The 24,263-nt window shown below is 41.0% G+C and overlaps 1 protein-coding gene across 1 annotated transcript in view; it reads right to left on the bottom strand.

Moving 5' to 3' along the window:
* The window catches only part of ITGBL1 (integrin subunit beta like 1), a 152,029-nt gene that overhangs the window by 3,043 nt on the left and 124,723 nt on the right, over positions 1-24,263 (bottom strand). Inside the window, exons 8-9 of the mRNA XM_013954027.1 lie at positions 22,204-22,320; positions 3,595-3,741 (exon numbers count right to left, since the gene is read on the bottom strand). Of these exons, the coding sequence (XP_013809481.1) occupies positions 3,595-3,741; positions 22,204-22,320 (264 nt within the window). The remainder of the gene's footprint in view (positions 1-3,594; positions 3,742-22,203; positions 22,321-24,263) is intronic.

Genomic DNA, 24,263 nt, shown 5'->3' with positions numbered 1-24,263 from the left:
AAGCTTGATTCTGTTGGAACGTAACTTAAACAGAATTCATGGGTTACTACAGGGCCTGAGCCAAAGTATATAACATGATGCTGCCTGTCTTTACATTTCTTTCAGTGACCTCTGAAGAAATCCATAGGAAGAATTCAAATATAAAATTTCCTTTTAAATGTGTATCTGTCGATGTCAATCATATTTCTGCAGGATTTTTCCACAAATACTGAAGTATCTCTGATCACTGAAACTTAATTCTTTAAAACTTCAGAACCACCCCAGCAGAGTGTCTAATGTTTTAAATAAAAATGTAACTAACTACTCTGCTTATTGTAAGCTGACAAAAATTAATTAACTAATTTTTGAGAAATGCTGTTTTAAATTGCAATATATGGAACATAAATATATCTACAGAAAGAACTAATGATTGGGACGTTTGGGAATGGAAACATTTAGTAAAGCATCTATTTTCCTGTGAATTCTGTGAGTACGGCTTACTGATCCATGGGAATCAGGAAATACTGACATTCCCTACAAGGATAAAAATGCCATCACACAGAGGCAGTGAAGAATAGCATACATATTACACAGTTACTCTACAAAGATATACACTAAGATATACTTGAGAATAATTTAAACCAGAAGCCTCTGTTCCTATAAACTACAAAGCAAAGCTGAAGATAATGATGAAAAGCACCATAGTATGAGAATTTTAGTGAAAGTAAGATAATTAAGAGCATGGTATTTAAAGAAACCTGATGTTACTCTCCATAATCAAATGCTGATGCTGCTACTGAGAGATGACCAAGATATTTTAAGGTTATTTTGCAGAAGATAGATACAGCATATTTGACACCCAGTAAACTAAAGGAAATCAGGCTCCACAATATAAAATCTGTTAGGGAGAACGAACGTATTAAGTCTTTTCCCTGAACAGGGCATGCTGCTTGGGGAGCCTCCTCAGTCTAATTAAAACAAGTCTAATTAGTTGAGGGGTGTTTCCTTGGAATCCCGGCCAGATCCTCTGATCGTTTTTGGCTCATTAACTAACCCAAGTCCTGCACAGTTACAGTAGCCATCTGTAGCCCTACATTTATTGCCAGTGAGGCAGCAGCATGGTGGGTGTTGCTGTTTTCCTTGGTAAGAGTTTTTGCTACAGGTGGTGTAGTGAGTAAGCCAAGATTTTGCAAACAGATAGGAATGTGGATGTCCAACTTCGGTTATACTAAGAGAGTGTAATTTCATGAAAGTGTTTTCAGCAGTTATCTGCTGAAAAACAGGTCTCCTTAGAGTCTATTAAATTTGACATATAGAAACTGAGGCTTCCTAAATCCATTATAGTGTTTGCATATTTGGCTAGGATTCCAGCAAAGATGGAAATAACCAACCCTGAAAGAGCTCATTAGTGCATGGGTTCTAAAATCCCTGATATTTGACCAATAATGGTTATTTATTGCTTAATGCACTGAAACAGAAAGAAAAATTTCTCCTTCCTGGCCTCTGGATGTTGCTGGACACTCTAATTATGAACAACATTTTAAACTATGGGTACCCAATAATATGTGATTTCCAAATATATACTTAAGCATTTGTTAAAAAAAAGAAAAACAGACAAAAAAAGGCAAGCATATAGCCAAAAGCTTTGACTGACTCTGCCTATGATCCCCATCCTGCTCAGAGAAGCTGCAGGAGACAGTAGCCGTGGTCCTCTTCACAACTAACTTAAACAACATGGCCGTGAGAGTGGTGCCCATCTTTAGCCAGGCACTTACCCAGGAAGCTGAAGAATAGGATTCTGCGTCCTACCTCAACAGAGTTAACTTGGTTCCTCCTCCCAGGGGGAGAGTGCTGTATAATCCTCTTTTAGGTGGACTGGATCAGTCCTCTGAGTCTTGAAAAGCCTTTATAACTCTCCTGTCCTTTATAGGAAACACAGGCACGATCTAAAGGGAAGTAGATTGTTCCCCAAGTCTGAAGTACCTAAGAACAATTAACTGATGCCTAAGATAAAAGCATATTTAGGCACTGGAATTTACTGCTAGGATGTTCACTGGCCACTGATTCTAGAAGGTATCTTACATAAGTATTTTTTGGGCTGGAGCAAGCACTTACGTATGACTGGCTGTTCCCACAATAAAGCAACTATAGCATCTAACTTGACACAACTTTATTACATTGACGAGTCTTCAGGGCAACCTTCCCTCACACAGGAAGCTTAGCTGTGTTTGGAGGCCAAAGATACCCAGATTTCTGAAGAAATGCCCAGTGTTCCTGAATATGGATTTAAGGTCAGGTTTGTAATTCCTATAGAAATCAAATGATATTTAACAGTGAAATTTTTCTACCACAGTAGAAAATCTGGGCCTTTGGAGCCTTCCTTTTGCAGCACTGGCTGCATGCAGCTGGGTATAACTTAAAGCAACTTTCAGGCTGCTCCAGACTACATCAGTGATCAGATACCCAAACAGCCCCACTGGAAGGGGGGCCGTTTGCCAGTAGCCAAGAGAGGCAAAAAAATCCGTGATGTCTCTGCAAATTCCTGCCAGATGAACTGTTTCCAAAGCTTCAAATTCATGTTGCGGTGCTGCTATATGTGGTCAAAGCTAATTCTTCTCCAAGCAAGCTCCCCAGACCAGAAAAAATAATTTTTAGCCTTCCTTACAAGAGGGTGGCAGTAACCAAAAGGGTCAGCTGGGAATCTGCCTGATGTAGAAGGATCCCAGGTGCTTTTTCCAGCTAGCTAGTATGCTATTTTTTTCTTGTCTATGCAAGAGATACACATACAGAGGAAATGGCACATCAGGAGTGGATGGGGTCAAAGAGCATTGCATTCTAGCCTCCAGCTAGTCCCAGCACCAGTTTTTTGTCTCCTCTCTTTTAAAGATGTTATATATAAAATTGGCAGCTTTCACTATGTGGGAGCCAAAAAGCCCTCCCTCCAGTAATGCAATTTTCCTAGCCTGAAAGACTGCAAGGTAAGAACATTAAGGAACAATTTTAGATAATTATCAAGATTTTCTAAATTTTATTTCTCCTTATAACTATTTTTCACAGCTGGACTCAAGCTGATGCAACCATCTGAATACAACATTAAAAATTAGCAAAAGGGAGGATTTGTGGGGTTCTGCCATGGGTCCTGCCAAGGCCTACCTTTCCTTTGCTGCTGCGCTGGGGAGGGAAGGTTGAGCATACCAAATGTCGCTGCTAAATACTCTCCTTGATTCGCCGCTTCTTGAGATATTACATTTACCACCTTGCCCACTGCAGTGTTACTGTAGTTAGCGCCCCTGCTCCTCAGACTGGACAGAGCACTATCATTTAGTTTATAATACACAGTTGTTCAAAGCAGATCGTCAGATAAACACATACAGGAAATTATATGCTATTAACAAATTGCATAGGAGAGCAGCACTGCTAAGCATGTACGGCTGTGGTGGGTGTTTGATGAAATGGATGTAAATGCATTAAGGAGCCAAATATAACATCCTTTTAATAACAGGTGCCTTTGAAAGAAGGGCTACTAAACAACAACCCACTGCTGCACGCATTAGTCTTCCAGAACATGATCATTTTCATCTGCTGATACACAGTAGCTCAGCTACCAGTTCTTACCCTTCCCTGAGCATAATACACCATCTGCTGATTCGCAAAGACTTTTGCTCTCCTCCTCCGTCATGTTGCACTTTCTTGAATGTTGGCACAACTTTCCAAACCATCCGTCCTCACAAATGCATCGGCCACAAGAGCAAATACCATGGCCTGTAAGGACAGCAAGGTAGGTTATGAGCAAAGCGAACAGAAAGCAGTGACCGTGGTCACAGCTGAGATCACCTTTGAATTCCCCTAGGGCAAGGGGCAGGCTATGAGACAGGCAGACATGTGGCACAGAAGGACAGTCAATGACAAGTGACAGAAGGGCCAAAGAAAACCAAGAACAAGGGTCAAAGAAAGAGCCTGGAGTGTATAATGGATTAAAAAAGAAGAAGAAGAAGAAATAGAACTTTAGAGGATCATTTGTTTTAAAATAACAACAGCAAAATGGAAAATACATCAAATTGAACACTGAGGGGGAGATCTAGCCAGGAACGAGGTAAAGGGGACAACAAATGTGAAGAGGCATAAGGCAATGGAAAATGGGAGAAAGCAAGAAATGTCTCCCAGACAGGATTTCACTTTTCAACATCAAATAATATTTTGGCAGTAGAAAAGATAATTTCAAAGCTAATCTGTTTACCAGGCTTGAAAGAATCAAACTATACATACTAGTGATTTTTGTCTATCTTATCCGCTGTGCAGGGCAGGGGAGTGGAAATGAAGAGATTGGGATTATATGGGGGTATGAGCTAGGAGGAAGGGAAGAAACAGCAGGGATATCTAGCAAAGCATTGAGCTGTAGGATACAGAGAAGCAAACAGGCAATTTTACTTTCCTACTTTGCGGCCTTCTCATGAGGCGACAGTGAAACTCAATGTTGTATACTGGGAGGCAGCACCGTTAGAAGCCCACATGAGAAGCAAACCTTGCAGTTTGCTGAAAATTGAATTCCTTCATGTTTTACTGATAGCCAGGTACTTTACTAATTTAAATTAGTAAATATTGGAAGCTCCAAAGTCTTGGAGCTGTTCTTATTTACAGCCATCAGAATGTTCAGAACAATTTTTGCAGCCCAGTCATGTAACAAATATTAAACTGTGTATTGGTTTTTTTGTTTTTTTTGGTCTTATTAACTACACAAACTAAAACAATCAATAAAAATGACACAGTCTTATTATGACAGTATTTCTGCCTGCTTCTGCAAGTGACATTTAACAATTACAAATCTACATATATGCATTTAACATATGAAAATATTATGCATCGATAACTAGCAATAATAAAAAGCTTGATTCTATTTTAGCTTCTGTTTTAAACTGGGAAACAGGAACAACTGTACCACAAACCAAAACATAAGAAGTTGAAAAAAAAGTAGCTCTACTTTCCCATATGCTGATACCAGGTAGATGGCATGCAATCATCTACATTATCTTACTATGTATGGCTAAGCTTCTCTCAAAGCATCGTTATCTTCCTTATTTGTTCTCTTCTCAGCAAGATATGGATTCGATTTCAGAATACCTCAACTACAGAAGAGCTAAATACTTAACCTGATTTAGATGTTGGAAAATTATTTGTAGAGATACAAATACTTGTACTCATTTTAGCACAGAAGAATGAGAAATCCATGCTGATCTCACTGAGGAAATCACTTTATATTATTTTACTTGTATAGTCATTATGATTTATAGAAGGCAGGCCATGATCATGTCTGTAAAACCCCTACGCGAGTCAAATAAAAAGAAAATGAATAATCCATCAATTTACAGCAAACAAAGTTTACAGCTTTGAATGCAAAATTTTGACTTACGCATTTTTCTGAGATGACCTTTCCTCTCCTCCTTTATGCCGTATAAATCCCCAAAGTAGAAAGATCTCTTTCATCTCAAGGAACCCATTTTACCATAATAATATTTACTATATTGTTATTGAGGCAGTGATGAGACAACATTGAAATCGCCAGATAAGGAACCAGCAAAGACTTATCCACATCTCTCTCTGCCAGGTTTTCTCTCTACAGTGTGTTCAGAAGTCCTCTACTATTTACTTGTACAACTTCTACTGTTTCCACTGGAAGAATATGCTAAAGTGGAAGTGTTTTCCCTATTACGACCCTCTGTCTGCAGTCCCTGCTGTGGGCTTTTCCCACCACCCCCACCACAGCTGTAGCTCCCACATCTCAGGGCACCTCTGGTCTAACCCAGCCGTATAACCAAAACCTTCACACCTAAATCCGGTGTGAAACTCACGAGGGAAAAGCCCGGGGGGCTGGTGATAGGCCGGCCAGGAAGTGCCGGTCGAGCTGTCGCTGCCATCAGTGGAGACGGAGCTGGCAGCTGGCAGCAGATCACCAACCCTGCGGGGCCTCTGCTGGGGCTGCAGGAACCAAACCTTCCTCCCAGCTGGTGCCCACCTGGATGGCAGCAGCCCTTTGGATGCCTCATCGCAGTGGTGAGCACATGAGTGCTTAGCCCAACAGCTCGTTAATTCCTAGATATCTTCACTATGTGTCAGCAAATGAACAGCTGCTCTATATGTTTTATTTGCGTATATCCTACTTGCGGAGTCTCTTTTGGGCTGCAAATGCCCAAAACAAACCAGTCCAAAGGAGGGGCCATGACACTGAAAGCAACTGCTTTCTGGTATTCAAGCTGCATCCAAAATGCCCTAGTTTCATTCCAGTGAATCTCAGACTCCCAAAATTATGTGCAACAGAGCAACAAAAAGCACAAAAGGTCGTTTAGAACGGCAGATAATTCCCTTCATGGAGGAGTTTAAAATTAGAGAATAAAGCAGTCATACACAGCAAAGGAGAAAAGAAAAAACCCTAATTGAAGAAGTAGAGTTCTGCACAACTAAATCAGCTGAAGTGATGAAATACTGATTTAACTATTCAGATTTAAGCAGATTTATTGGAAATGTTGGTCTGTCATCAATTCTGATTTAATATAAAACACTTAAAATCACAAATTGCATATTGCAATGGCTGTGAGACTAGTGATCATCATTCATAAAAATCAGTGTTAATGAACATTTAAATATATTACAGAATTTTTTAAAGGTTAATCTCCGGTCAGAAAGAAAGATGGCAATGTTGGGGGGAGAAAAGGAGGGAGAAAAATGGTATTAAAGATACTGTCACTTCCTTTAGAATTATCAGTAAATCCAAGAACCACAAGATATAAATGTATAAGATGAATGCAGTAACAAAGAAAGCCACAACAGGTTTACTAGCCGAGATCTATTATAATCCAAATCAGCCCAAGTCAAACCGGATACCAGAATGAATTATTTCTTACAACATTTACAAGGAAAACTGTGTGGTTGTAGGGAACTTCAAGAGAAGTATATTGGACTGCTCATGCAGCTAACAACAAATGTTGTCAGAGTTTCCAAAAAACAGGCATGATAATTTTCTAATACAAAAGGCATCACTACCTTGTAATCTCAGTGTGATGGAGAAAGATGAATTTATCACTGAGAGGAAGCTTGCTGTTGCTTATGGACTAATCAATCATAACTAGATAATGTTCAAGAAGGGAAACTGAGGCCAGTCCCAAACAAAATTTGGCACCTCAGGAGAACTAGTTTCTCAAACTAATATAAAATAATAAATACATAATAGAATCAAAATTAACCAGAAATGGGGGAAAAAACTCTACCAGCTACCAGCTGGTATGAGAAAGCCATACAGCCAAAGAAGGAGAGAGGAAATGAATAGCAACCAATATAAATGAGAAATTTTGTTGTGAATAAAACTGAGGTAAAAGGAAAAAAAGATACCAAAAAAATCTGTAACTGGATGGACAATAAGAAGTTTTAAGAATATATTAGGAATATGAAAAATCTTAGCATAATGTAGGTTCCCTGATTAAGAATAGTAGAATAAATGAAACAAATATTTCTCTTCTGTATTTGAATAGAAACGGGATTTTGTATTTTTTATTACAGGTATCTGATAAAGAATTTTCCATTACATTATTAACATACCAGAATATTAAACAACACCTATCTGGGAAAAATATTTCAAAATGACTAGGAAACTAGGAAAGATGGGGGAAGGGGAGAGTTATAGTGCCAGGGTTGCTGGCAAAAGACAGCTCAAGTCAGGATGCCTACAGCAGGTGAATGCAGCCAGGGAAGTGCGCATGGGATGTGGCTATGAAGGATCCTCTTGTACCCCTCCTGGGAAACCTGCATGCTTGATCACCTCTCTGAAATGCCTCTACACCAATGCATGCAGCATGGGGAACAAACAGGAAGAATTAGAGATCTGTGTGCAGTCGCAGGGCCATGATCTCATTGCCATTACAGAGACATGGTGGGATAGCTCGCATGGCTGGAGTGCTGTCATGGATGGCTACGTGCTTTTTAGGAAAGACAGGCCAGGAAAGCGAGGTGGTGGAGTTGCTCTTTATGTGAGAGAGCACCTGGAATGTATTGAGCTGTGCCTAGGGGTGGATGAAGAGCGAGTCGAGAGCTTATGGGTAAGGATTAAAGGGCAGGCTAGCATGGGTGACACTGTTGTGGGTGTTTACTACAGGCCACCTGATCAGGAAGAGGAAGTCGATGAGGCCTTCTACAGACAGCTGGAAGTAGCCTCAAGATCCCAGGCCCTGGTTCTCATGGGGGACTTCAACCACCCTGATATCTGCTGGAAAGACAACACAGCTAGGCACAAACAGTCCTGGAGGTTCCTGCAGAGCATTGGTGACAACTTCTTGACACAGGTGGTGGAGGAGCCAACAAGGAGAGGTGTGCTGCTGGACCTGGTACTAACAAACAAAGAAGGACTGGTTGAAGATGTGAAGGTCGGGGGCAGCCTTGGCTGCAGTGACCATGAGATGGTGGAGTTCAGGATCCTGCGAGGAGGCAGCAGGGCACTAAGTAGGATCGCAACCCTAGACTTCAGGAGAGCAAACTTTGGTCTCCTCAGGGACCTACTTGGAGGAATCCCATGGGTTAGGGCCCTAGAAGGAAGGGGCGTTCAAGAGAGCTGGTTAATATTCAAACATCACTTCCTCCAGGCTCAAGAGCGGTGCATCCCTATGAGTAGGAAGTCAAGCAAAGGAGGTAGGAGACCTGCATGGATGAGCAAGGAGCTCCTGGCAAAACTCAACCAGAAGAAGGAAGCATACAGAAAGTGGAAAGGGGGACAGGCCACTTGGGAGGAATATAGGAACGTTGTCAGAGTATGCAGGGATGAGACGAGGAAGGCTAAGGCCCGTTTGGAATTAAATCTGGCGAGAGATGTCAAGGACAACAAGAAGGGCTTCTTCAAATACATCAGTAGCAAAAGGAAGACTAGGGAAAATGTGGGCCCTTTGCTGAATGGGGTGGGTGCCCTGGTGATGAAGGATGCAGAGAAGGCAGAGTTACTGAATGCCTTCTTTGCTTCAGTCTTTACTGCTCAGGCCAGCCCTCAGGAACCCCAGATCCTGGAGGCAAGAGAGAAAGTCTGGAGAAAGGAAGACTTTCCCTTGGTCGAGGAGGATCGGGTTAAAGATCATTTAAGCAAACTTGACACCCACAAATCCATGGGCCCTGATGGGATGCACCCACGAGTGCTGAGGGAGCTGGCGGATGTCATTGCTAAGCCACTCTCCATCATCTTTGAAAGGTCATGGAGAACAGGAAAGGTGCCTGAAGACTGGAAGAAAGCCAATGTCACCCCAGTCTTCAAAAAGGGCAAGAAGGAGGACCCAGGGAACTACAGGCCAGTCAGCCTCACCTCCATCCCTGGAAAGGTGATGGAGCAGCTCATCCTGGAGGCCATCTCCACGCATGTGGAGGAAAAGAAGGTGATCAGGAGTAGTCAGCATGGCTTCACCAAGGGGAAATCATGCCTAACCAATCTGATAGCCTTCTACAATGGGATGACTGGCTGGGTAGATGAGGGGAGAGCAGTAGATGTTGTCTACCTAGACTTCAGCAAGGCTTTTGACACTGTCTCCCATAACATCCCCATAGGGAACCTCAGGAAGTGTGGGCTAGATGAGTGGACAGTGAATTGGTGGATTGAGAACTGGCTGAATGGCAGAGCTCAGAGAGTTGTGATCAGCAGTGCAGAGTCTAGCTGGAGGCCTGTAGCTAGCGGTGTCCCCCAGGGGTCAGTATTGGGTCCAGTCTTGTTCATCAATGACCTGGATGAAGGGACAGAGTGCACACTCAGCAAGTTTGCTGACGATACAAAACTGGGAGGAGTGGCCGATACACCAGAGGGCTGTGCTGCCATTCAGAGAGACCTGGACAGGCTGGAGAGGTGGGTGGAGAGGAACCTCATGAAGTTCAACAAAGGCAAGTGCAGGGTCCTGCACCTGGGGAGGAATAACCCCATGCAGCAGTACAGGTTGGGGGTCGACCTGCTGGAAAGCAGCTCTGCAGAGAAGGACCTGGGAGTGCTGGTGGACACCAAGTTAAGCATGAGGCAGCAATGTGCCCTTGTGGCCAAGAAGGCCAATGGTATCCTGGGCTGCATCAGGAAGAGTGTTGCCAGCAGGCCGAGGGAGGTGATCCTGCCCCTCTACTCAGCCCTGGTGAGGCCACATCTGGAGTACTGCGTCCAGTTCTGGGCTCCCCAGTACAAGAGGGATGTGGCACTACTGGAGCAAGTCCAGCGAAGGGCCACAAAGATGATTAGGGGACTGGAGCATCTCTCTTATGAGGAAAGGCTGAGAGAGCTGGGCCTGTTCAGCTTGGAGAAGAGAAGGCTGAGAGGAGATCTTATCAATGTATACAAGTATCTGAAGGGAGGGTGTCGAGAGGATGGGACCACACTCTTTTCAGTGGTGCCCAGTGACAGGACGCGAGGCAACGGGCACAAACTGAAACACAGACAGTTCCATCTGAACATGAGGAAATACTTTTTGACTGTGAGGGTGACAGAGCACTGGAACAGGTTGCCCCGAGAGGTGGTGGAGTCTCCTTCTCTGCAGATATTCAAAACGCGCCTGGATGCAATCCTGTGCAATGTGCTCTAGGTGACCCTGCTTGAGCAGGGGGGTTGGACTAGATGATCTCCAGAGGTCCCTTCCAACATCAGCGATTCTGTGATTCTGTGATTCTGAGCATGCCTCATGAACCTGCCCAAAGTATGCTAAAAGAGTTGGTAAAAACATTATGGGATCACTGATTTTTATGTTTATTGAATTTTGGAACCCAGGAAAACTCCCGGAGATAGGAACAGTTGTGACAACTACTGGCAGGGGAGCCTAATAGAAACCCAAAGAGAAATACTAAATCTGTGTTATATTTTCATAATTAGTTGCTTAGTGTTGTCTATGTCTGCTAAAGGTGCAGTGTGGCTCTAGCTTAAGGAGCACAACAGATAGGCAACTCAGTAAGAACTTCCAATGTAATACAGTGGTGAAAAGGACTAATGCACTCCTTATATGCATATAATAGGCAAGAAGTGAGTAGGAGCAGAAGTGAGTAGGAATGTTTAGACCATTGCTGAGATAGAGATTAAAATTCTGTGAATCACTGGGACACCCATGTTTGAAGAGATTTTGGAAAACTTGGAAGACTACTAAAAGGCTCCAAAGAAATGATTCAAAGGGCAGAGAAAATGGCTTGTGGAAAGAACTTCAAAGAGCTGTATCTGTTTAGCTTGGACATATACACTAAAAAAAAAAAAAAAAGATCGAGAAGTGTTTGAGCAGGATCTGAACTGCTATTTAGGTACTAATTAGAGTATTCTCAAACTACCAGAGAAAAACAAGGCAAAAAACAGAGCAAAAACCTGATATTGCCACAAATTCATGTGAGAAATGAGATGGCAGTTTTACAAGGATGGTGATTATTGAAACAAACCTCCTGGTGGTGTTGGCATAGACTGTCTGTTTTTCAGTGTCTTCAGAGCACAGATAGATGCCCTTCTCAGAGGCAGGCTTTAGTTTCACACAGTACACTGACTTCATCACAGGGGAAGCCTGGGTTTAATGTAATGACTACCTACGGTCTTATATATGAGGCCCTTTTGGACTCTGTGAATTAATCTCTATTAATCAACTTAAATTTTGATGCATTACTAATTCTTTTTCAGCTCAGTTTAACAGAAAATTCAATTAGAAAGCTTAATCCAAACCTAAATCACATTTCTTGCTATCTTAAAAGCTAAAAAAAAAAAAGAAAAAAAATAGTCTTTATACATCTGTGTAAAGTCCCAGCTTTTCATACATCTTCACAAGTATCTGGGTGGCCAGGACAGAAATCTGTAGCTCATTTAAAAGAAAACAAAATTAGCTAACTAAAACCAACTTAATTTAATACCAGAACATACCATGCATATTAATACCTGTATTAGCTACATTAGCCATTCTCATATCTGATTCAAAACCTACTGATCCTTTTGAATTTATTTGTTGCTGCCCCTAGGTGTACCTTAGAGCTAGGATGAAGTAGGTAAGTGTAAGGACATAGGCACTGAATCATTAACTCTATATTCTGCATTGTAAAAATTAAATCCTAAAGAACACTAGCTTTGTGTCAGGTACTCTGACATCTCCACTATCTAATATGGCCATTTTTGCTTTTTGGCACCAGTTTTACCCAGTAAGCTTGTGTTTGTTTTTTTCTTCTCTGGGAGAATCAATTGTATTTTTCAATGACAAATACCATAATCACAATTCTCTATTCAATAGTACAAAAATTTCTAATGAATTCTGTAACAATGATACATATTTCAGGAGACGTAGATTCCTCAGTCAAGAGAATGTGGCCCCTGCTCTGAAGAGTTTTTAATAGAAAAGATGAAAAAAAAGTTGGGAGGAAATAAACTATTATTTGAATCTAACATATCAGGAACCACAGAGAAATTATGAGTTCAGCTCAGATGCTTAGCACCATTTGACTTACCCTAACATATCAAAGACATTGTCATGATGCTGGAAAATGTACAGGCATCCCTGTGTCCTTGTGGAGTCACAGATGGGGGCTAGGCTGGGTAGCCCTGGGCATCAGAAATCACACAAGATGCCTAGGTTTAGACAACTGAGGACTTTGAATAATATGTCCCATAGTGTCTGAGAAACCCATGGCAAAGTCAGGAGCTGAATCCATATTTCTGAACTTCTAGACGAGTCAGTGCCAATAGCTGTCTTCATCTGGCAGATGGCCTGGTATTATTTTTCTCTCCTAATAGGTGCTCATAAGCATTTTAGCTATATTAGAGAGTTCCATTAGTGTGCTATATACTTCTGTTTCTGTGAATCAACATTAGTGAAAGAAATGAGGGAATAGTGTTTAACAGCAACCACATCATAATATTAACAGCTATTTTTGCTTAATGAAGCAAACCATTAATCACAGCATGCTCATTTTTATGGTTACACCATAAGAACATGCCACCTGATATTATCATGTTTCTGTTTCACTGCACACATGATATATAATGTCATTCATGATTTCTGCAGTATACGGACCTAGAAGCTTTCATAAAAAAGAATTCACAGTTTCTGTGGTATATTTTTTTCATACAATATATATAATGATGCACAGCTATCTTCCAAGAAAGGAAGAAAGACAGCACTGCCTTTGAATCAAATTACTTAGCCTGGCTGGATAGTAATGAAAATTTTATATTCAAAGTAGCGTGGTAATTAGGGGCAAGCCTTTTGAGAGGGAGTTCCTCCAATGTATGTCCTGGTAATGACTACATGACCTTCCTGTGAAAGTTTCTATCTCTGTTGTAAAAGTTTACAGCATTAATTTAGAAACCTGGGAAATTCTGGCTCTAAGTATATGTAAGATATATAAGCCAGAGTTTTTCCCGTGTTCTCTGCCAGTACCTAGAGACTTCTATTAGAAATCTAAGACTGGTATGAATGCAGTATGAATGGAAATGTGTGAGTAAGCACCTGAAGAAACACCAGAACAAGGTTAAAAATTGGCCAGTGCGGATAACCAATAACACATTCACAGCAATAAAACTGAAGAATGTGTTATTTCATCATGACCAGAGGGCCTGAACTCTGGTAAGATCATGGCATGACGACTTGTCAGCAGAAGACCTTGTGCGTCACAGCAAAGGATGTCAACACAGTTGCAGCACATAACATATATTATTCCCTTCCCTCTTACCCCAACAGGAGGACTATAGCAATGGGGAAGTCAAAGTGAGGAAACACAGACAACAGGCACCAGCCTTGCCTAAAATTTATGGAGATGGAAGTGAGCAAAATCTTGAGTCAAAAGGATCATAGTAACAGTTGGATCCTAAAGGATACAAAAGACATGTCTAAAAACCAGTTTGCTGTGGCCAGTCAAGAAGAACCCAAGACATATGATGATGACGCTTGATGACTGGTGTCTCTTGTCCATCTTCCGTGTCACACACAAGCGATCCTGGCCAGACCACTTGCACACAGATATTTTGGTGCTTGTAAGTACGTGAGTGAGAGTGCGAGTGAATGAAATGGATGAGAGAATGTGTCTGAGTGGTTAAAATTAATTTACTTGGAGATCTTATAAAAAAAAATTACCTTCCCCTCCTATAAAGTCTCACATGGAGTTTTGTTACACTGATTTCCTACAGGTAGAGAAGACAGAGGCATGAAGGCAGACCTGAGTAAGGAGGGAAATGCTATTCATTACCTCAGTATTTCCCTTGAAGCATAATGCAGCTCCTTCAGCTTTTACAAACCTTTATACTACAACCAGAATCTTGAACTAATGAGCCAAAAGGCTCTGGGGAAAAAAAGAGAGACATATTTGCTGCTGAATGGCACAGAACACTCACTCTAGAGTTTTAGATATCTCTACATCCTTACTCGTAAATGTTCCCCTTCTTTTTTCTTTTTTCTTTTTTTTAATGTGTTTTCTTCATTCTACTGGGAAAAAAGGAGAGCTCAAACTAATATTTGAGCATGAAATAGTGAGTTTCCATGATCTTCCAGGGTTGTGGACTAGTAAATGTAGTTTCAATAGTCTTTCCTGTAAGTCACAATCTGTAATGCAGGATCATGGTTTGACATTAGCAGCCCTCATAAAATACAGTCATACTGAGAGACCAGTTCTAGCTCTGTGAAAGGCTCTCACTGGAGAATGAGATTTAACGGACAGGATGTGACATGCCAAGTCTTCCATTTCACAGCTGGATTCCCTGCAGTGTTAGGATTATATTTTGATGTGCCATGGCCAGATCAAACAGTTAAGAAGTCAAAATTGCTCACTTGAAAATGAACAAATCAGACTTTTCAAAGTATTCTATTGCCACCAGTTGAAGATCTGCTTTACTAGGATGACCAGAGGTTTAGTTGTTTCTGAGTGTTGAGGACAGGGAAAACATCCATTACTAAATATAAAAAGGTCTCATCAAAGCTGATTGTCTATTTGGTGGCCCAGTATACGAAGCACAGACTGAAATACTGACTTGAAACAATATGGAAACATAATTTTCATGCATCCCTAGAACTATGTAAAGGCTCTGCTGTGGAGGGTCATGACAGGGTGGACATGTTTGTCTGAGGCTCCTGTTGAGACTCCTGGTGGAAAGTTGCAAGTAGCAAGCAACAGGAGCCTCAGACAAGCACACCCAAGGACACTGGTGCAGCTAGAAATGATACATCCTGAGAAAGTACAGATAAACTAGCAGAAGCCAGTGGGAACCAAGGTTAAGAGCAAGACAGCTTTTCTAAACAAGTAGCAAGGTACAAGACATGATCGCTGCATGTGTGATCGGTGTAATGATTGGCTACCTGTGACATAATCTGCATGATGATTGGCTTAGTGAAGTATCTGTGAAACTGCTGGAGCAGCTAACTTCTTAGTATAAATATGCTTAGAAGCAAACAATAAATGTCTCAAGATGCACCACTTCTTGAGTCTGTGCCATCATTCGCTACACTCTGCTATGAGTTACTTGTTACAAGTTTCAATCTTTGCTGGTAGCCCCAGTGAAGAACCTGTGTGGTGCTTCAAACAATGTTTTTGGTTATTTTGCTATTAAGCAGACTAATCCTGCACCAACTGGTAGTATGTAGAGGACCCAGAAGGGCTTTTGGTTGATTCCTTCAGCAGTTGCTACTTTGCTGTGAGAAGAACTCAGAGCTAGGCCAATAACAGCCTGAAGAACAAGTCAAAAAGAATGGAGTTAAGAGCATTATCTGATCAATTTCAATTCAGTTTTTACTAGTGTCATCAATTCTTGTTGTCTGCTTGCTCTCAGTCCTGAAAGAGAACAGAACATGTAGGACACAACAGTCAAGTCGGTGAGGTGGAGCAGCCAACAATGACATCACTGAAAAATATTACTGGACACAGTAGGGGAACAAATAACACTTCTAAGCTGAGGGCACATCTGCAGCTAGCAGCACAGCCATAACCTCAGAAAAGAAAGAGAAGTCACTCTCACCAGGATACGGGATAAGTAAACGTCAAGCCTTGCATACATCAGTGACACCACTGTGCCAAGAAAGAACTCATGCTGGCACAACTGTGATTCTCCAGTCATGTATGTGCTGCTGTTGGCACCAAAAGCTACAGCATTTAACTTGAGCGTGAAAGAATCAAAGAATCGGGTAAAGCCAAAGAAAAGATAATGCAAAATACTTTTATGGATCCGCATTGCAATACACCCGGGCAGTCAGGATAGCTGTATCATTTAAAAAAATGGAACTCTGTGAAACTGGTCTTTAAGTAGATAGTACCAATCTCAAACAGGCTGCATGAGACACCTCCTCTAGCCATTGCATATTAAGTCTCTGTGCAGAGGCATGGACCAAGGGAGGGGTAATAGCAGAGTGCTGTGGAATCTGTGCTGAGTCCTACTGCAACTTCTGTCTTTGTGAAGACGTAACATCTCTATTCCTGGTACTGTGATGACGGACAGCTGAAATTTTAAGCAAATGACTCACTGCAATCATGCAGAAACATGGTAATAGGGTCTCATTCAGTTGTACCCTAATTTATCACATCCTTTGCCATATGTCTTTCTATCATTGCATGGATAGCTGGTCTGGAAAGCAAGCTATTAATCAATCTCTGCTGGTCAGAGGAGGCTAGTGACAATTCTTATTCAAATCACTTAAGTTGTCATCCACATTTCCCATTTCAGCATGCATTTAATCTCAAAACACTGGTCTTTCTTCCTTGTGCTTACAGGCACTATGTTCACTGTCAGACCCTGCATGTTCACAGAGTCCAGCTTCCAATTCTCTGCAGCCAGTGTTACTACAATTATTTCTTCTGTAGTACCAAGAGCTTATGTCCTGACAGTGATTGCCTAGGTTGTGACAGTGACAGAAAAATAATAAAGAAAAGAGGAGAAGGAAAGGGGAAGGGATAAGTAGCTCAGCAAGAGATGTCAGAGAGGCCAGCTGATACGGAAGACTGGACAAAGGGAGAACAAACCAGAAAGGAAGACGGAGATGTGCATGCCATTAGAAGAAAATTAATGGGAGAAGTTCTGTTAACAGGTAAGTTGCAAAAGGGGAAAGGAAACAAGGTTAAAGTTGTAGGATCTCCTAAAAGGGGAGGAACAAGAAAAAACATTTATCAAAGGAAATACTCAAAATGTGATCAGAAAGATGGGAAGTGACAGGCAAGAAAAGCATCTGACAAATAAACAAGGGTAGGCCTGAAACTATCAGTAACATCAGAGGCTATTGAGGATGCAAGAAGGATAACAATGGAAAAAAAGTCCTAAATTTGATCAGGAGGTCACTAGAAACTGTGGGGAGAGAAATTTCAGTGATAAATGGGGTGGAAGCCAGAGTGGAAGATGTCCAGAAAATGTGTAAGAAGTGGCTCATATTATGAGTCTGAAAGTGAACGGATTGCTGGTCTTAAATGGTGAGTACAGAGACAGCTGCAATCAGTGGAGACTTTCTGAAGATAAAGAAAATGTAAATATTCCTGTACTTAGTACTTTTTCTTAAATAGATGCTGCCTTAAATTGCTGAAGCCTAAGGAATTGGGAAGGAAATAAATTATGTAGGAGGGTTCGCCTCTTGAGACAGGTGGGCCACAAGCACAGATGACCACAAGACAGAAGTGGGGGCAGAGGGGGTCAAGGTTAGGGGGGTGAAAAAAAAGGTGCTCCAGAACTTTACTGGATTTGATCTTGATTTTGATAACATCCCTCAAATACAGTGTAGAAGCCAAGAGAAGGAAAGTGGTGTGTGGAACAGAACTGAGTGATAAGACATCTGTTTGCTAATCTGAATCTCAGTGCACTTCATGTGGAAATAGCAAGATATGTGAAAATAAATAAACATAAGAACATAAATAGAGGAAGGGGAAAACAACTCTTGTCTATAAATGAATAAAAGTGGATGGGATCACAGTGATAATACGGTATCATGCTTCAAGGTATAAATTACAATAACCAAATCTTGAATATTCTAAAAATATCTAGAGTGATATTTAGAAATAAAATACAGAAAAGAAGAAATAAAATATCAAGACTACTCAGAAGCAATCTGACAATTATTTACCATGGAAATCTGAAAAGATCTACCACAAAAATCCAATAACTTTGATAGGACAGTATCAGTAGTGGCATGACTTCTAATTCAGAAGATTGAGATGCTAGAGACCAGGTTCATCTTACTGACTTCAGCCAGCTACTAGTGATAAAAGTTGTTCTAGTCTCCTCTGAAGAGAGGCATTTCAGAGGTCAGTTCAGATCTTGCTGGATTTAAAGTACTTATGTAGATGTAACCTTATGACATGCTTCCAACTCTCCCTTAACTTACAAGAGAGCCCAGGACAACAGGACTCCTGGTTTTGGCATCTAGTTTACAGTTTGGGCAAAAGGATTATAAATGAGCTCAGCTCACTGGAATTGTGAGAATTATAGGCTGAGCCTTCTGAAGGCCTATCAACACACAGTGCACAATATAATTTCAAAAAGGACACAGTAATTTCAGTTGTTTTTCAATGTAATTCTTATTCACCTGCAGACAATCATTACTAATTAAACTGTCAGTTTGAATGAAAGCAGAAGAGCTGAGCTAAAACTACATTTGATTCATAATTTCATGAGCTATTTTTTCCTTTCTATTTGTTGTTTCTAAATTAGGAAAATTAGCTTAAAATGTACTTTTTAAAATGAACTAATTAATTTTCACATTGTCATTGGACAAAACTACCTTGACTATGGGGTAGGATTTGTACAGCTCATAGTGTGATCTAGAGTGACTCCTGCACAGTAGAAAATGGACACTGGCTTAAGCATTGAGCTGATTATTCATTTAAGTGTGAGGTTCTCCAGCCAACAATGAAAGTTAAAATTATCACTGTATTTTTGCTAATAAGGAACAACAGAAATTTCTGTCTATAATTACTGAAATGTGCAATTTAGTTAGCAGTGTTATTACTAACATTGAAGCACTGTCATCAAATAATATGAAATCTGAATGACATAAACGGCAGGGATGTTTTTAATCATGGAACATGCCGAGTTTTGTTTCCAGCTACTTAACTTATGACCAATATGACCCAGCTTTTCAGTGTTCTTATCTGCTTTCATGTCCTTCAAACAAAATCAAATTTCAACCTATTCTTCTTTCTACACATTCACAGAATCACAGAATCACAGAATCACTGAGGTTGGAAGGGACCTCTGGAGATCATCTAGTCCAACCCCCCTGCTCAAGCAGGGTCACCTAGAGCACATTGCACAGGATTGCATCCAGGCGCGTTTTGAATATCTGCAGAGAAGGAGACTCCACCACCTCTCGGGGCAACCTGTTCCAGTGCTCTGTCACCCTCACAGTCAAAAAGTTTTTCCTCATGTTAAGATGGAAGTGTCTGTGTTTCAGTTTGTGCCCATTGCCTCGCGTCATGTCACTCGGCACCACTGAAAAGAGTGTGGTCCCATCCTCTCGACACCCTCCCTTCAGATACTTGTATACATTGATAAGATCTCCTCTCAGCCTTCTCTTCTCCAAGCTGAAGAGTCCCAGCTCTCTCAGCCTTTCCTCATAAGAGAGATGCTCCAGTCCCCTAATCATCTTTGTGGCCCTTCGCTGGACTTGCTCCAGTAGTGCCACATCCCTCTTGTACTGGGGAGCCCAGAACTGGACACAGGACTCCAGATGTGGCCTCACCAGGGCTGAGTAGAGGGGCAGGATCACCTCCCTCGGCCTGCTGGCAACACTCTTCCTGATGCACCCCAGCATACCATTGGCCTTCTTGGCCACAAGGGCACATTGCTGCCTCATGCTTAACTTGGTGTCCACCAGCACTCCCAGGTCCTTCTCCGCAGAGCTGCTTTCCAGCAGGTCAACCCCCAACCTGTACTGCTGCATGGGGTTATTCCTCCCCAGGTGCAGGACCCTGCACTTGCCTTTGTTGAATTTCATGAGGTTCCTCTCTGCCCACCTCTCCAGCCTGTCCAAGTCTCTTTGAATGGCAGCACAGCCCTCTGGTGTATCGGCCACTCCTCCCAGTTTTGTATCATCAGCAAACTTGCTGAGTGTGCACTCTGTGCCTTCATCCAGGTCATTGATGAAGAAGTTGAACAAGACTGGACCCAGGACTGACCCCTGGGGGACACCGCTAGCTACAGGCCTCCAGCTAGACTCTGTGCCACTGATCACAACTCTCTGAGCTCTGCCATTCAGCCAGTTCTCAATCCACCTCACTGTCCACTCATCTAACCCACACTTCCTGAGCTTGTCTATGAGGATGCTATGGGAGACAGTGTCAAAAGCCTTGCTGAAGTCTAGGTAGACAACATCCACTGCTCTCCCCTCATCTACCCAGCCAGTCATTCCATCATAGAAGGCTATCAGATTGGTTAGGCATGATTTCCCCTTGGTGAAGCCATGCTGACTACTCCTGATCACCTTCTTTTCCTCCACATGCGTGGAGATGGCTTCCAGGATGAGCTGCTCCATCACCTTTCCAGGGATGGAGGTGAGGCTGACTGGCCTGTAGTTCCCTGGGTCCTCCTTCTTGCCCTTTTTGAAGACTGGGGTGACATTGGCTTTCTTCCAGTCCTCAGGCACCTTTCCTGTTCTCCATGACCTTTCAAAGATGATGGAGAGTGGCTTAGCAATAATGTCCGCCAGCTCCCTCAGCACTCGTGGGTGCATCCCATCAGGGCCCATGGATTTGTGGGTGTCAAGTTTGCTTAAATGATCTCTAACCCACTCCTCCTCCACCAAGGGAAAGTCTTCCTCTCTCCAGACTTTCTCTCTTGCCTCCAGGGTCTGGGGTTCCTGAGGGCTGGCCTGAGCAGTAAAGACTGAAGCAAAGAAGGCATTCAGTAACTCTGCCTTCTCTGCATCCTTCGTCACCAGGGCACCCACCCCATTCAGCAAAGGGCCCACATTTTCCCTAGTCTTCCTCTTGCTGCTGATGTATTTGAAGAAGCCCTTCTTGTTGTCCTTGACATCTCTAGCCAGATTTAATTCCAAACGGGCCTTAGCCTTCCTCGTCGCATCCCTGCATACTCTGACAACATTCCTATATTCCTCCCAAGTGGCCTGTCCCCCTTTCCACTTTCTGTAGACTTCCTTCTTCTGGTTGAGTTTTGCCAGGAGCTCCTTGCTCATCCATGCACGTCTCCTACCTCCTTTGCTTGACTTCCTACTCATAGGGATGCACCGCTCTTGAGCCTGGAGGAAGTGATGTTTGAATATTAACCAACTCTCTTGAACACTCCTTCCTTCCAGGGCCCTCACCCATGGGATTCCTAATTCATATTACTGAACTACACTGAACACTATAAACTATTAGTATTGCTGCTTACAGATTTTAACTACAATTTTCCATATATACCTATGTTCTGCATGGTAGAATCTTTGAAGAAGGCTCAGAATTCTTTACATGTACAAGGATCATGTAGAAATATAATTTTTTTCTTATGTAGAAATAAGAAACATATTAAAATGTGGCTTTGTTCATACCAATGACTTTGATAACATCAAGGATCAGAGTCATTTCAAAAATAAAGCCAGAAATATCTAGAAAGGGAGCATTTAGGACAAATACTACTTAAGTGTTTTTAAAATATCATATGATTGTTATGCATTTAAGTATATAAAACTAACTTGAAATATTGCTTAATACCAACCTTCACTGAAAAAATCAATGAGTGAGGTTTTCATTGTCAACATTAAAAATAGCCTGCTGCGTGCAGAGTACTATATCAAAATATCTCAAGCATTTAGATTATTTCACAATATGCTTTTAACACAAGGGTGCAATAGTGTTTTTTAGAAAATAGGAAACATGCCTATCACTGAATATAAAACATTCAAATGTATTGATGGTCATTATAAACTTAAAGTAGAATACAACATTTTAAGTAAAGCATCAACAATACTAAACAAAAAAGGTAAAATTAGCTCTTTTTTCGTTTCCCTTTCAGCATCTGTATTTTTCTCTAATGAACATTGATGAAAGTTGTGATACACTACAGCATTTGCATATATATTATTAGGTGTATCTAATCTGCTTCTTTGTTATTGTGCCTGAAGTTTTTAAATAAATATTTATTAAATTATTCAATTCAATATTTATAGAGCTTGTTTCGTATAAAGATCTATAATCCATTATAAATAAGCAATGAGGTCAATATTCTATAGTGCCTTATGTTATAAAATCAGGGGAAAAAGAGAAAGTTACAAACTGCCATGATTTATATTAATTATATTACATTAACTGAAGGCATACCCCCACAGATGTTGCCATCCATGTTTTCACACTGTCGATCATCACATTCACAGTTTTTACCATGAACTCTGTTGTCTCCTGGAGGGAAACAAGTGCAGTGGCCACATTCACATTTCCCTGTAAGAATAAACAATTGTCAGGGGCATGATTTCAGTAAAATAAACAAAATGAAATAAAACAATAAACTTATTCTACTCCCTGCCTCTCAAAGAAAAGCCACAAGTCACCATATTAGCTAAAGTAAGCACATAAAACACTCTTAAAAACCTCTCCCTTCTCCATGACATCCAGAAGCAAAGTATATCACTGTTATTTCCTGGTGGAAGCAGCAACAATTAGCAATCACTGGAATTATATCTGTTTCATTTCTTAGCTTTGCATAGCTGAGCTATGGCACATGTTTAACTGACTAATTAACCTCTGTAATTAATCTAAAATATTTAGTACGTACAGCAGAAACTCCCAAATTAACGTGATTAAAATTAAATAATCTACGCACAAGGCTATCTTAGATGTTCTCTCTATTTTCAACTGGAATCATAACTCTTCAAATACTCTGTCACGCATTTTAAAAGCAAAATACTAGCATTTTTTCTTATCTAAACCTGGGGAAATAAAAGTAGGAAGCACAGCCTCTGCCATAGTCTCCCTTTCCATCAGCCTATTCATATGGGAACTCCACAGAGCTCAAAGGGAGAACAGACCCAGCCAAATTCCCACAGATTTTCTGCTCCAAAGCCTTCAGAGCAGTGAGAATGGAATGGTCAAGTGGGGGGAAAAAACCACAGTCAAGGACCCTCTTATGTTGCACATATACAAAACAGGCTTAATTCAGGGTAACATTATTTCCGTTATTTTCAAACTTCTGAGTGTTTGACATATTTTTGAAATTCTTGTAAAGTAATAATACCGTAAGAATGCAGAAAATACAACACAAAACATAGATTAAAATAACAACAAATCTGATGGACTTCAGAAAATAGATAGCATGCAGAAAAGGACCACCAGAGACAAGGATTAGGATGTGGAAAAGCCTGTTCTTCTGGAATTCCTAATTTAACCACAGCAGGAGTGTGACTCACCACAGGCCTGGATAGTGCTCAACTGATGGCAGAACCAAATTTACAGTAGGAGCGACTGTTGCTACAGAGCAAAAAAACCCTCTAAGTGCAGTCTATCGTATTTATCTAAACAGTTCAGTGTGTGCAACATTTTTTCAGCATTTGCTGAAATATTTTGCTGAATTGGAAAGGACTGTTAAGGAGAACACTAACAGGGCTTTTCTAACTGTAGGTTTTGTGATAGTAAACTGTTTTAGGTCAACATACTGTCAGATCATTGTTAATCTATTTTGTGTCAACTTTGAGTGTGTTAGATTTGTTTTTAAAAAAAACTCTCGGTCTAATTAAATTGGGGGGGAACGAGTAGAATCTTAATATTTATGGAAAATTTTCCAGTCTGTTTTATAGCTGCCCTACTCTTAATCTTTCCAAATTTTAGTGCACATTGCACTTTAGAGCTTAAATTCTATGTGCCAAGATTCAATCTAGAATGACAGTTTACGGCCAACTCAAAGCACAAAATCTTAAAAAAAGAAGTGCTGATGGAGAAAATAACAGATCATACTTTGTGACACCTTTATAATATTTTTAAACTGTACACTGCATTAGCAATTGTTTACAGATGTTAGTTGAAATAATAAACCTATTACAAGAAGTGGCATCTACCATGTCACGAAACAGTAGTATTTGAATTAGTGTCTACATATAAGATATGGTTTTCTACAGAATGATAGATGTTATTTGTATGCATTCTCTAAGCTATAATTATTTGCCAAGGAAATCTGCACTAGAAATTGATACAAAATCATTCCTAATAGTCAAATAGATAGAAACTTTAAATGAGTCCAGCTTGTTGATATCTGGGGCTCCCACAGTTTCTTTATATCCATCCAGCTTAGACATCCTGCCTACTTTTATGAAAATACCGCATCATCAAGTATCACCCATAGGCAGATGGGTACCTGAAGCCTGAATGACAATAAAAACATTTCAAGCAAC

This window comes from Apteryx mantelli, chromosome 1, assembly GCF_036417845.1.
Source record: "Apteryx mantelli isolate bAptMan1 chromosome 1, bAptMan1.hap1, whole genome shotgun sequence".
NCBI lineage: Eukaryota > Metazoa > Chordata > Aves > Apterygiformes > Apterygidae > Apteryx > Apteryx mantelli.
Note: the sequence above shows the minus strand (reverse complement) of the source record. Positions and strands in the feature narration are given on the sequence as shown.